This window comes from Petromyzon marinus (genome assembly GCF_048934315.1).
Source record: "Petromyzon marinus isolate PM22_M1 ecotype Great Lakes invasive population chromosome 84 unlocalized genomic scaffold, UKy_Petmar_22M1.pri1.0 chr84_unloc.2, whole genome shotgun sequence".
In the NCBI taxonomy this organism is placed as follows: domain Eukaryota; kingdom Metazoa; phylum Chordata; class Hyperoartia; order Petromyzontiformes; family Petromyzontidae; genus Petromyzon; species Petromyzon marinus.
The window spans coordinates 734,950-749,592 of NW_027422639.1; the positions used below are offsets into that span (position 1 = coordinate 734,950).

At 56.0% G+C, this 14,643-nt stretch overlaps 1 protein-coding gene across 1 annotated transcript in view; it reads right to left on the bottom strand.

Annotated features, from left to right (window-relative positions):
- The window catches only part of LOC116936872 (uncharacterized), a 95,673-nt gene that overhangs the window by 10,972 nt on the left and 70,058 nt on the right, over nucleotides 1-14,643 (bottom strand). The window contains exons 12-14 of the mRNA XM_076059109.1: nucleotides 7,132-7,197; nucleotides 5,259-5,359; nucleotides 2,060-2,176 (exon numbers count right to left, since the gene is read on the bottom strand). Coding sequence (XP_075915224.1) covers nucleotides 2,060-2,176; nucleotides 5,259-5,359; nucleotides 7,132-7,197 — 284 coding nt within the window. The remainder of the gene's footprint in view (nucleotides 1-2,059; nucleotides 2,177-5,258; nucleotides 5,360-7,131; nucleotides 7,198-14,643) is intronic.

Consider the following 14,643-nt stretch of genomic DNA (forward strand, 5'->3'; position numbering starts at 1 on the left):
GACACACACACACACAGTGACACACACACACACAGTGACACACACACAGTGACACACACAGTGACACACACAGTGACACACACACAGTGACACACACACACAGTGACACACACAGTGGCACACACAGTGACACACACACACTGACACACACAGTGACACACACACACACTGACACACTCACATACACTGACACACACAGTGACACACACAGTGACACACACACAGTGACACACACACACAGTGACACACACACACACACAGTGACACACACAGTGGCACACACAGTGACACACACACACTGACACACACACACACAGTGACACACACACACTGACACACTCACATACACTGACACACACACACAGTGACACACACTCACACAGTGACACACTGACACACACAGTGACACACACACACAGTGACACACACTGACACACACAGTGACACACAGTGACACACACAGTGACACACACACAAGTGACACACACACACACAGTGACACACAGTGACACACACAGTGACACACACACACAGTGACACACACAGTGACACACAGTGACACACACAGTGACACACACACATCGACACACACACACAGTGACACACACTCAGTGACACACACACACAGTGACACTCACACAGTGACACACACACACTGACACACACACACAGTGACACACACAGTGACACACACACACACAGTGACACACACAGTGACACACACACACCAACACACACACACACAGTGACACACACACAGTGACACACACACAGTGATACACACACAGTGATACACACACAGTGACATAGTGACACACACAGTGACACACACAGTGACACACACAGTGACACACACACACAGTGACACACACACAGTGACACACACACAGTGAAACAGTGACACACACAGTGACACACACACACAGTGACACACACACAGTGACACACACAGTGACACACACAGTGACACACACACAGTGACACACACACACAGCGACACACACACACAGTGACACACACAGTGACACACACAGTGACACACACACAGTGACACACACAGTGACACACACACAGTGACACACACACAGTGACACACACAGTGACACACACACACAGTGACACACACACAGTGACACACACACACAGCGACACACACAGTGACAAAGACAAAGATCCCCCATATAGCCTTAACAGACTGTAGGGGCAAGTGCTGTTAGCGAGCACCTATGAAGGCCGTAACGGTACACGAGGGGGTGGGTGGCCAGCACCACGCCCGACCGCCTTTGTCTCCCTAGTGGCAATGTTTACACACCGCACCAGGTACTCATTTGAGGCTGAGTCGACCTAGGGGAGGCCCGGGACCGGTTCAGATAATCGTCACTGGTGTTGGCCGTGAGCGGGAATCGAACCTGGGTCGCCAGGTTCATAGCGCAGCGTAGCGCTAACCGCTACACTATCACTCCCCACACAGTGACACACAAAGACAAAGACACACACACACTGACACACACACACTGACACACACACAGTGACACACACTCACTGACACACACACACAGTGACACTCACACAGTGACACACACACAGTGACACACACACACACAGTGACACACACACACACACAGTGACACACACACACAGTGACACACACACAGTGACACACACTCACACAGTGACACACACACACACAGTGACACACACACAGTGACACACACTCACACAGTGACACACACACACACAGTGACACACACACACTGACACACTGACACACACACACTGACTCACACAGTGACACTGACACACACACACACTGACACACTCACACAGTGACACGTGTTCACACACACACTGACACACTGACTCACTGACTCACGTGTTCACTCACTGACACTGACTCACTGTCACGTGTTCACTCACTGACACACACTGACTGACACGTGTTCACTCACTGACACACAGTGACACACGCTCACTGACTCACGTGTTCACTCACTGACACTGACTCACTGTCACGTGTTCACTCACTGACACACACACTCACTGTCACGTGTTCACTCACCGTCCCCGTCCCTGCCCCTCCACCCCCCTTCTTCCTGCGCCGCTTCTGCAGCTGGGACCTGGTGGGGCGTAGGGCACGGCAAGCCACACCAGCCACGAAGCTCACCACAGCAGCAGTCTGGGGAGACACGGACAGGGGAGAGAGACACGGGGAGAGAGACACGGGGAGCTGGTGGGGCGTAGGGCACGGCAAGCCACACCAGCCACGAAGCTCACCACAGCAGCAGTCTGGGGAGACACGGACAGGGGAGAGAGACACGGGGAGAGAGACACGGGGAGAGAGACACGGGGAGAGAGACACGGGGAGAGAGACACGGGGAGAGAGACACGGGGAGAGAGACACGGGGAGCTGGTGGGGCGTAGGGCACGGCAAGCCACACCAGCCACGAAGCTCACCACAGCAGCAGTCTGGGGAGACACGGACAGGGGAGAGAGACACGGGGAGAGAGACACGGGGAGCTGGTGGGGCGTAGGGCACGGCAAGCCACACCAGCCACGAAGCTCACCACAGCAGCAGTCTGGGGAGACACGGACAGGGGAGAGAGACACGGGGAGAGAGACACGGGGAGCTGGTGGGGCGTAGGGCACGGCAAGCCACACCAGCCACGAAGCTCACCACACCAGCAGTCTGGGGAGACACGGACAGGGGAGAGAGACACGGGGAGAGAGACACGGGGAGAGAGACACGGGGAGCTGGTGGGGCGTAGGGCACGGCAAGCCACACCAGCCACGAAGCTCACCACAGCAGCAGTCTGGGGAGACACGGACAGGGGAGAGAGACACGGGGAGAGAGACACGGGGAGCTGGTGGGGCGTAGGGCACGGCAAGCCACACCAGCCACGAAGCTCACCACAGCAGCAGTCTGGGGAGACACGGACAGGGGAGAGAGACACGGGGAGAGAGACACGGGGAGAGAGACACGGGGAGCTGGTGGGGCGTAGGGCACGGCAAGCCACACCAGCCACGAAGCTCACCACAGCAGCAGTCTGGGGGAGACACGGACAGGGGAGAGAGACACGGGGAGAGAGACACGGGGAGCTGGTGGGGCGTAGGGCACGGCAAGCCACACCAGCCACGAAGCTCACCACAGCAGCAGTCTGGGGAGACACGGACAGGGGAGAGAGACACGGGGAGAGAGACACGGGGAGCTGGTGGGGCGTAGGGCACGGCAAGCCACACCAGCCACGAAGCTCACCACAGCAGCAGTCTGGGGAGACACGGACAGGGGAGAGAGACACGGGGAGAGAGACACGGGGAGCTGGTGGGGCGTAGGGCACGGCAAGCCACACCAGCCACGAAGCTCACCACAGCAGCAGTCTGGGGAGACACGGACAGGGGAGAGAGACACGGGGAGAGAGACACGGGGAGAGAGACACGGGGAGCTGGTGGGGCGTAGGGCACGGCAAGCCACACCAGCCACGAAGCTCACCACAGCAGCAGTCTGGGGAGACACGGACAGGGGAGAGAGACACGGGGAGAGAGACACGGGGAGCTGGTGGGGCGTAGGGCACGGCAAGCCACACCAGCCACGAAGCTCACCACAGCAGCAGTCTGGGGAGACACGGACAGGGGAGAGAGACACGGGGAGAGAGACACGGGGAGCTGGTGGGGCGTAGGGCACGGCAAGCCACACCAGCCACGAAGCTCACCACACCAGCAGTCTGGGGAGACACGGACAGGGGAGAGAGACACGGGGAGAGAGACACGGGGAGAGAGACACGGGGAGCTGGTGGGGCGTAGGGCACGGCAAGCCACACCAGCCACGAAGCTCACCACAGCAGCAGTCTGGGGAGACACGGACAGGGGAGAGAGACACGGGGAGAGAGACACGGGGAGCTGGTGGGGCGTAGGGCACGGCAAGCCACACCAGCCACGAAGCTCACCACAGCAGCAGTCTGGGGAGACACGGACAGGGGAGAGAGACACGGGGAGAGAGACACGGGGAGCTGGTGGGGCGTAGGGCACGGCAAGCCACACCAGCCACGAAGCTCACCACAGCAGCAGTCTGGGGAGACACGGACAGGGGAGAGAGACACGGGGAGAGAGACACGGGGAGAGAGACACGGGGAGCTGGTGGGGCGTAGGGCACGGCAAGCCACACCAGCCACGAAGCTCACCACAGCAGCAGTCTGGGGAGACACGGACAGGGGAGAGAGACACGGGGAGAGAGACACGGGGAGAGACACGGGGAGACACGGGGGGGAGACACTGGGAGACACGGGGGGGGAGACACGGGGGGGAGACACGGGGGGGGAGAGACATGGGGAGAGACACGGGGAGACACGGGGGGGAGACACTGGGAGACACGGGGGGGAGACACGGGGGGAGACACGGGGGGGGAGAGACACGGGGAGAGACACGGGGAGACAAGGGGGAGAGACACTGGGAGACACGGGGGGGAGACACGGGGGGAGACACGGGGGGGGAGAGACACGGGGAGAGACACGGGGAGACACGGGGGGGAGACACGGGGGGAGACACGGGGGGGGAGAGACACGGGGAGAGACACGGGGAGACAAGGGGGAGAGACACTGGGAGACACGGGGGGGAGACACGGGGGGAGACACGGGGGGGGAGAGACACGGGGAGAGACACGGGGAGACACGGGGGGGAGACACTGGGAGACACGGGGGGGAGACACGGGGGGAGACACGGGGGGGGAGAGACACGGGGAGAGACACGGGGAGACAAGGGGGAGAGACACTGGGAGACACGGGGGGGAGACACGGGGGGAGACACGGGGAGACACGGGGGGAGACACGGGAAGACACGGGGAGACACGGGGAGGAGACACGGGGGGGGAGAGACACGGGGAGACACGGGGAGACACGGGGGGAGACACGGGAAGACACGGGGAGACACGGGGAGGAGACACGGGGAGAGAGACACGGGGAGACACGGGGGGACACGGGGGGAGACACGGGGAGAGAGACACGGAGGGGAGAGACACGGGGGGGGAGATGTTGTTGTTGATGATGTTGTTGACGATGTTGTTGTTGATGTTATTGACGTTGTTGATGTTGTTGATGTTGATGTTGTTGATGTTGCTGTTGATGTTGTTGATGATGATGTTGATGTTGTTGTTGATGTTGTTGATGTTGCTGTTGACGTTGTTGTTGATGTTGTTGATGATGATGTTGATGTTGTTATTGATGTTGTTGATGTTGTTATTGATGTTGTTGATGTTGTTGTTGATTCACCTCCATGAAGAGTACCAGGTGCTCCAGCAGCTGAGGGGCGACGCTCAGCCCCAGTGAGGGGGAGGAAGAGAGCACAGAGCCCCTGCACCGTGCCAGCACCTCTACACAACAACAACAACATCAACAATAACAATAATAACAACAACAACATCAACATCATCAACAACAATAATAACAACAACAACATCAACAACAATAATAATAACAATAATAACAACATCAACAACAACAACATCAACAACAACAACAACACCATCAACAACACCAACATCATCAACAACAACAACATCAATAATAACAATAACAACAACATCAACAATAATAACAATAACAACATCAACAATAACATCAACAACAACATCAACATCAACAACAATAATAATAACAATAACAACAACATCATCATCAACAACAACATCAACAACAACATCAACAACAACAATAACAACATCAACAACAACATCAACAACAACAATAACAACATCAACAACAACATCAACAACAACAACAATAATAATAACAATAACAACAACATCAACAACAACAACATCAACAACAACAACAACATCATCATCATCAACAACATCAACAATAACAACAACAACATCAACAATAACAACATCAACAACAACAACAATAACAACAACATCAACATCATCAACAACTTCAACATCATCAACAACAACATCAACAACTTCAACATCATCAACAACATCAACAACATCAACAACAACATCAACAATAACAACAACAACAATAACAACATCAACAACATCATTATGAGACCTCCTTTGCCAGAAACAAGATATAGGAATAGGTTTTACCCTTTTAACTGGCACACAAACTGACACCTTTATTCAAGGCATCATGTTTGCAATAACCACAACACAAGAAGTCAAAATGCACACAAAAAAGACAACTCTGATAATAATATGCACTGTCCTTGAATTTGATTGGTCCACACCCGAGACAGCTTTTCTTAGAGCCCTTAAGTCTCCATTGGTGTTGGACCAGAAGACGCCAAAAGGCGTACAACTCAAAGACAGCGCACCATCAGAGTATTGAGGGCTCGGGGTGAGCATTTACATTATGAGACCTCCTTTGCCAGAAACAAGCTATAGGAATAGGTTTTACCCTTTTAACTCGTGTGTGGACCAATCAAATTCAAGGACAGTGCCAATATTATTATCAGAGTTGTCTTTTTTGTTTGCATTTTGACTGCTTGTGTTGTGGCCATTGCAAACACGATGCCTTGAATAAAGGTGTCAGTTTTTGTGCCAGTTAAAAGGGTAAAACCTATTCCTATATCAACAACATCTTCAACAAAAACATCAACAACATCACCGTCATCATCTGCTGCTGATGCTGCTGTTGCTGATGATGCTGCTGATGATGCTGCTGCTGATGATGATGATGCTGATGATGATGCTGGTGATGATGTTGCTGCTGATGATGATGGTGATGATGTTGCTGCTGATGATGATGCTGATGATGATGCTGCTGCTGCTGATGATGCTGCTGATGATGCTGCTGCTGATGATGATGCAGATGATGATGCTGCTGCTGATGATACTGCTGATGATGCTGATATAGCTGATGATGATGCTGCTGATGATGATGCTGCTGATGATGTTGCTGATGATAATGATGCTAATGATGATGATGCTACTGATGATGATGCTACTGATGATGATGATGATGTTGATGCTGCTGATGATGCTGATGATGATGCTGATGATGCTGCTGCTGATGATGTTGCTGATGACAATGATGCTAATGATGATGATGATGCTGCTGATGATGCTGATGATGCTGATGATGATGCTGATGATGCTGATGATGCTGATGATGTTGCTGATGATGTTGCTGGTACCTCTGAGTAGCGGAACCACCAAGGCGAACTTGTCACAGACTGCCTCCTGGAGCTCGGCAGAAGGGTCTACACAGACACACACACACAGTCACACACACACACATACAGTCACACACACAGTCACACACACAGTCATATACACACACCACACACATACAGTCACATACACACACAGTCACATACATACACATACAGTCATATACACAGTGACACACACACACACACCACACACACACATACAGTCATATACACACAGTCATATACATACACATACAGTCATATACACAGTGACACACACACACCACACACACACATACAGTCATATACACACAGTCATATACATACACATACAGTCATATAAACAGTGACACACACACACACACACACCACACACACACATACAGTCATATACACACAGTCATATACATACACATACAGTCATATACACAGTGACACACACACATACAGTCATATACACACACAGTCACACACACATACATACAGTCATATACACACACAGTCACATACATACACATACACACACATACAGTCACACACACATACAGTCATATACACACAGTCATATACACACATACAGTCACGCACAGTGACACACATACACAGTCACATACAGTCATATACACAGTGACACACACACACATACAGTCATATACACACACAGTCACACACACATACATACAGTCATATACACACACAGTCACATACATACACATACACACACATACAGTCACACACACACATACAGTCATATACACACAGTCATATACACACATACAGTCACGCACAGTGACACACATACACAGTCACATACAGTCATATACACACAGTCATATACACACATACAGTCATATACACAGTGACACACACACACACCACACACATACATACAGTCATATACAAAGACAAAGACAAAGATCCCCCGTATAGCCTTAACAGACTGTAGGGGCAAGTGCTGTTAGCGAGCACCTTTGAAGGCCGGAACGGTACACGAGGGGGTGGGTGGCCAGCACCACACCCGACCGCCTTTGTCTCCCTAGTGGCGATGTTTACACACCGCACCGGGTACTCATTTGAGGCTGAGTCGACCTAGGGGCGGCCCGGGACCGGTTCAGATAATCGTCACTGGTGTTGGCCGTGAGCGGGAATCGAACCCGGGTCGCCAGGTTCATAGCGCAGCGTAGCGCTAACAGCTGCACCACCGCTCCCCACAACAGGGAGACACACACAGTGACACACACACACACACACAGTGACACACACACAGTGACACACACAGACACACACACACAGTGACACACACACATAGTCAAACCCAGAGCACGCACACTCTCCCGTAGACCACTCACACTACACACACACAGTTACACACAGTTACACACACACACACAGACACACACAGTGACACACACACACCACACACACACACTCACACACCACACACCCAGACCACACAGACACACACACCACACAGACACATACACACACAGACAAACACATAGACACACACAGGCTGACACACAAAGACAAAGATAACAAAGATCCCCCATATAGCCTGTAACAGACTGTAGGGACAAATGCTGTTAGCGAGCACCTATGAAGGCCTGCGAGCACCTATGAAGGCCTGACACACACACACAGTCACACACACAGGCTGACACACACACAGTCACACAGACTGACACACAGTCACACACAGACAGTCACACACAGCATAGTGCTAACCACAGCACCACCACTCCCCATCACACTCACGGAGCAGGTGAGCAAGTGGGTGAGAGTGGGCAGGTGGGTGAGTAGGTGGGTGAGTGGGTGGGTGAGTGGGTGAGTAGGTGAGAGGGTGGGTCGGTGGGTGAGCGAGTGAGTGAGCGGGTGAGCGAGCGAGTGAGTGAGCGGGTGAGCGAGTGAGTGAGTGGGTGAGCGAGTGGGTGAGTGAGCGGGTGAGCGAGTGGGTGAGCGAGTGAGTGAGCGGGTGAGCGAGCGAGTGAGTGAGCGGGTGAGCGAGTGAGTGAGTGGGTGAGCGAGCGGGTGAGTGAGTGGGTGAGTGAGTGGGTGAGTGAGTGAGTGAGTGGGTGAGTGAGTGAGTGTGTGAGTGAGTGAGTGGGTGAGTGAGTGGGTGAGTGAGTGGGTGAGTGAGTGGGTGAGTGAGTGGGTGAGTGGGTGAGTGGGTGGGTGAGTGGGTGAGTGGGTGGGTGAGTGGGTGAGTGAGTGGGTGAGCGGGTGGGTGAGTGAGTGGGTGAGTGAGTGGGTGAGTGAGTGAGTGAGTGGGTGGGTGGGTGAGTGGGTGAGCGAGTGGGTGAGCGAGTGGGTGAGTGAGTGGGTGAGTGAGTGGGTGAGTGAGTGAGTGAGCGGGTGGGTGAGTGAGTGGGTGAGTGAGTGGGTGAGTGAGTGAGTGGGTGGGTGGGTGAGTGGGTGAGTGAGTGGGTGAGCGAGTGGGTGAGTGAGTGGGTGAGTGAGTGGGTGAGTGAGTGAGTGAGTGGGTGAGTGGGTGAGTGGGTGAGTGAGTGGGTGAGTGGGTGAGTGGGTGGGTGGGTGAGTGAGTGGGTGAGTGAGTGGGTGAGTGAGTGGGTGAGTGAGTGGGTGAGTGAGTGAGTGGGTGAGTGAGTGAGTGGGTGAGTGAGTGGGTGAGTGGGTGAGTGGGTGGGTGAGTGGGTGAGTGAGTGGGTGAGTGAGTGAGTGAGTGGGTGAGTGGGTGAGTGAGTGAGTGAGTGGGTGAGCGAGTGAGTGAGCGAGTGGGTGAGCGAGTGGGTGAGTGAGTGGGAGAGTGAGTGAGTGGGTGAGTGAGTGGGTGAGTGAGTGGGTGAGTGAGTGGGTGAGTGAGTGGGTGAGTGAGTGGGTGAGTGAGTGGGTGAGTGAGTGGGTGAGCGAGTGGGTGAGCGAGTGGGTGAGTGAGTGGGTGGGTGAGTGGGTGAGTGAGTGGGTGAGCGAGTGGGTGAGCGAGTGGGTGAGCGAGTGGGTGAGTGAGTGGGTGAGCGAGTGGGTGAGCGAGTGGGTGAGTGAGTGGGTGAGTGAGTGGGTGAGTGAGTGGGTGAGTGAGTGGGTGAGCGAGTGGGTGAGTGAGTGAGTGAGTGGGTGAGCGAGTGGGTAAGCGAGTGAGTGAGTGAGTGGGTGAGTGAGTGGGTGAGTGAGTGGGTGAGTGAGCGAGTGGGTGAGTGGGTGGGTGAGTGAGTGGGTGAGTGAGTGGGTGAGTGAGTGGGTGAGTGAGTGGGTGAGTGAGTGGGTGAGTGAGTGGGTGAGTGAGTGGGTGAGCGAGTGGGTGAGTGAGTGGGTGAGTGAGTGGGTGAGTGAGTGGGTGAGTGAGTGAGTGGGTGAGCGAGTGGGTGAGCGAGTGGGTGAGCGAGTGGGTGAGTGAGTGGGTGAGCGAGTGGGTGAGTGAGTGGGTGAGCGAGTGGGTGAGTGAGTGGGTGAGTGAGTGGGTGAGTGTGTGAGTGAGTGAGTGGGTGAGTGAGTGAGTGGGTGAGTGAGTGGGTGAGTGAGTGGGTGAGTGAGTGGGTGAGTGAGTGGGTGAGCGAGTGAGTGAGCGAGTGGGTGAGCGAGTGGGTGAGTGAGTGGGTGAGTGAGTGGGTGAGTGAGTGGGTGAGTGAGTGGGTGAGTGAGTGGGTGAGTGGGTGAGTGGGTGAGCGAGTGGGTGAGTGAGTGGGTGAGTGAGTGGGTGAGTGAGTGGGTGAGTGAGTGGGTGAGTGAGTGGGTGAGCGAGTGAGTGAGCGAGTGGGTGAGCGAGTGGGTGAGTGAGTGGGTGAGTGAGTGGGTGAGTGAGTGGGTGAGTGAGTGGGTGAGTGGGTGAGTGGGTGAGCGAGTGGGTGAGTGAGTGGGTGAGCGAGTGGGTGAGTGAGTGGGTGAGTGAGTGGGTGAGTGAGTGGGTGAGTGAGTGGGTGAGTGAGTGGGTGAGCGAGTGGGTGAGTGAGTGGGTGAGCGAGTGGGTGAGTGAGTGGGTGAGTGAGTGGGTGAGTGAGTGGGTGAGTGAGTGGGTGAGTGAGTGGGTGAGCGAGTGGGTGAGTGAGTGAGTGAGTGGGTGAGCGAGTGGGTAAGCGAGTGAGTGAGTGAGTGGGTGAGTGAGTGGGTGAGTGAGTGGGTGAGTGAGTGGGTGAGTGAGCGAGTGGGTGAGTGGGTGGGTGAGTGAGTGGGTGAGTGAGTGGGTGAGTGAGTGGGTGAGTGAGTGGGTGAGTGAGTGGGTGAGTGAGTGGGTGAGTGAGTGGGTGAGCGAGTGGGTGAGTGAGTGGGTGAGTGAGTGGGTGAGTGAGTGGGTGAGTGAGTGAGTGGGTGAGCGAGTGGGTGAGCGAGTGGGTGAGCGAGTGGGTGAGTGAGTGGGTGAGCGAGTGGGTGAGTGAGTGGGTGAGCGAGTGGGTGAGTGAGTGGGTGAGTGAGTGGGTGAGTGTGTGAGTGAGTGAGTGGGTGAGTGAGTGAGTGGGTGAGTGAGTGGGTGAGTGAGTGGGTGAGTGAGTGGGTGAGCGAGTGAGTGAGCGAGTGGGTGAGCGAGTGGGTGAGTGAGTGGGTGAGTGAGTGGGTGAGTGAGTGGGTGAGTGAGTGGGTGAGTGAGTGGGTGAGTGGGTGAGTGGGTGAGCGAGTGGGTGAGTGAGTGGGTGAGTGAGTGGGTGAGTGAGTGGGTGAGTGAGTGGGTGAGTGAGTGGGTGAGCGAGTGAGTGAGCGAGTGGGTGAGCGAGTGGGTGAGTGAGTGGGTGAGTGAGTGGGTGAGTGAGTGGGTGAGTGAGTGGGTGAGTGAGTGGGTGAGTGGGTGAGTGGGTGAGCGAGTGGGTGAGTGAGTGGGTGAGCGAGTGGGTGAGTGAGTGGGTGAGTGAGTGGGTGAGTGAGTGGGTGAGTGAGTGGGTGAGTGGGTGAGTGGGTGAGCGAGTGGGTGAGTGAGTGGGTGAGCGAGTGGGTGAGCGAGTGGGTGAGTGAGTGGGTGAGTGAGTGGGTGAGTGAGTGAGCGGGTGAGCGAGTGGGTGAGCGAGTGGGTGAGTGAGTGGGTGAGTGAGTGGGTGAGTGAGTGGGTGAGTGAGTGGGTGAGTGGGTGAGTGGGTGGGTGAGCGAGTGGGTGAGCGGGTGGGTGAGTGAGTGGGTGGGTGAGTGGGTGAGTGAGTGGGTGAGTGTGTGGGTGAGCGAGTGGGTGTGTGGGTGAGTGAGCGAGTGGGTGAGTGTGTGGGTGAGTGAGTGGGTGAGCGGGTGGGTGAGTGAGTGGGTGGGTGAGTGGGTGAGTGAGTGGGTGAGTGTGTGGGTGAGCGAGTGGGTGTGTGGGTGAGTGAGTGAGCGGGTGAGCGAGTGGGTGAGCGAGTGGGTGAGTGAGTGGGTGAGTGAGTGGGTGAGTGAGTGGGTGAGTGGGTGAGTGGGTGGGTGAGCGAGTGGGTGAGCGGGTGGGTGAGTGGGTGAGTGAGTGGGTGGGTGAGCGAGTGGGTGAGCGGGTGGGTGAGCGAGTGGGTGTGTGGGTGAGTGAGTGAGTGGGTGAGCGAGTGGGTGAGCGAGTGGGTGAGCGAGTGGGTGAGTGAGTGGGTGAGCGAGTGGGTGAGTGAGTGGGTGAGCGAGTGGGTGAGTGAGTGGGTGAGTGAGTGGGTGAGTGTGTGAGTGAGTGAGTGGGTGAGTGAGTGAGTGGGTGAGTGAGTGGGTGAGTGAGTGGGTGAGTGAGTGGGTGAGTGAGTGGGTGAGCGAGTGAGTGAGCGAGTGGGTGAGCGAGTGGGTGAGTGAGTGGGTGAGTGAGTGGGTGAGTGAGTGGGTGAGTGAGTGGGTGAGTGAGTGGGTGAGTGGGTGAGTGGGTGAGCGAGTGGGTGAGTGAGTGGGTGAGTGAGTGGGTGAGTGAGTGGGTGAGTGAGTGGGTGAGTGAGTGGGTGAGCGAGTGAGTGAGCGAGTGGGTGAGCGAGTGGGTGAGTGAGTGGGTGAGTGAGTGGGTGAGTGAGTGGGTGAGTGAGTGGGTGAGTGAGTGGGTGAGTGGGTGAGTGGGTGAGCGAGTGGGTGAGTGAGTGGGTGAGCGAGTGGGTGAGTGAGTGGGTGAGTGAGTGGGTGAGTGAGTGGGTGAGTGAGTGGGTGAGTGGGTGAGTGGGTGAGCGAGTGGGTGAGTGAGTGGGTGAGCGAGTGGGTGAGCGAGTGGGTGAGTGAGTGGGTGAGTGAGTGGGTGAGTGAGTGAGCGGGTGAGCGAGTGGGTGAGCGAGTGGGTGAGTGAGTGGGTGAGTGAGTGGGTGAGTGAGTGGGTGAGTGAGTGGGTGAGTGGGTGAGTGGGTGGGTGAGCGAGTGGGTGAGCGGGTGGGTGAGTGAGTGGGTGGGTGAGTGGGTGAGTGAGTGGGTGAGTGTGTGGGTGAGCGAGTGGGTGTGTGGGTGAGTGAGCGAGTGGGTGAGTGTGTGGGTGAGTGAGTGGGTGAGCGGGTGGGTGAGTGAGTGGGTGGGTGAGTGGGTGAGTGAGTGGGTGAGTGTGTGGGTGAGCGAGTGGGTGTGTGGGTGAGTGAGTGAGCGGGTGAGCGAGTGGGTGAGTGAGTGGGTGAGTGAGTGGGTGAGTGAGTGGGTGAGTGAGTGGGTGAGTGGGTGAGTGGGTGAGTGAGTGGGTGGGTGAGTGAGTGTGTGAGTGGGTGAGTGAGTGGGTGAGTGAGTGGGTGAGTGAGTGGGTGGGTGAGTGAGTGTGTGAGTGGGTGAGTGAGTGGGTGAGTGAGTGGGTGAGTGAGTGGGTGAGCGAGTGGGTGAGTGAGTGGGTGAGTGAGTGGGTGGGTGAGTGAGTGTGTGAGTGGGTGGGTGAGTGGGTGAGTGAGTGGGTGAGTGAGTGGGTGAGTGAGTGGGTGGGTGGGTGAGTGGGTGAGTGAGTGGGTGAGTGGGTGAGCGAGTGGGTGAGCGAGTGGGTGAGCGAGTGGGTGAGCGAGTGGGTGGGTGAGTGGGTGAGTGAGTGGGTGAGTGTGTGGGTGAGCGAGTGGGTGTGTGGGTGAGTGAGTGAGCGGGTGAGCGAGTGGGTGAGCGAGTGGGTGAGTGAGTGGGTGAGTGAGTGGGTGAGTGAGTGGGTGAGTGAGTGGGTGAGTGGGTGAGTGGGTGAGTGAGTGGGTGGGTGAGTGAGTGTGTGAGTGGGTGAGTGAGTGGGTGAGTGAGTGGGTGAGTGAGTGGGTGGGTGAGTGAGTGTGTGAGTGGGTGAGTGAGTGGGTGAGTGAGTGGGTGAGTGAGTGGGTGAGCGAGTGGGTGAGTGAGTGGGTGAGTGAGTGGGTGGGTGAGTGAGTGTGTGAGTGGGTGGGTGAGTGGGTGAGTGAGTGGGTGAGTGAGTGGGTGAGTGAGTGGGTGGGTGGGTGAGTGGGTGAGTGAGTGGGTGAGTGGGTGAGCGAGTGGGTGAGCGAGTGGGTGAGCGAGTGGGTGAGCGAGTGGGTGGGTGAGTGGGTGAGTGAGTGGGTGAGTGTGTGGGTGAGCGAGTGGGTGTGTGGGTGAGTGAGCGGGTGAGCGAGTGGGTGAGCGAGTGGGTGAGTGAGTGGGTGAGTGAGTGGGTGAGTGAGTGAGTGGGTGAGTGAGTGGGTGAGTGAGTGGGTGAGTGAGTGGGTGAGT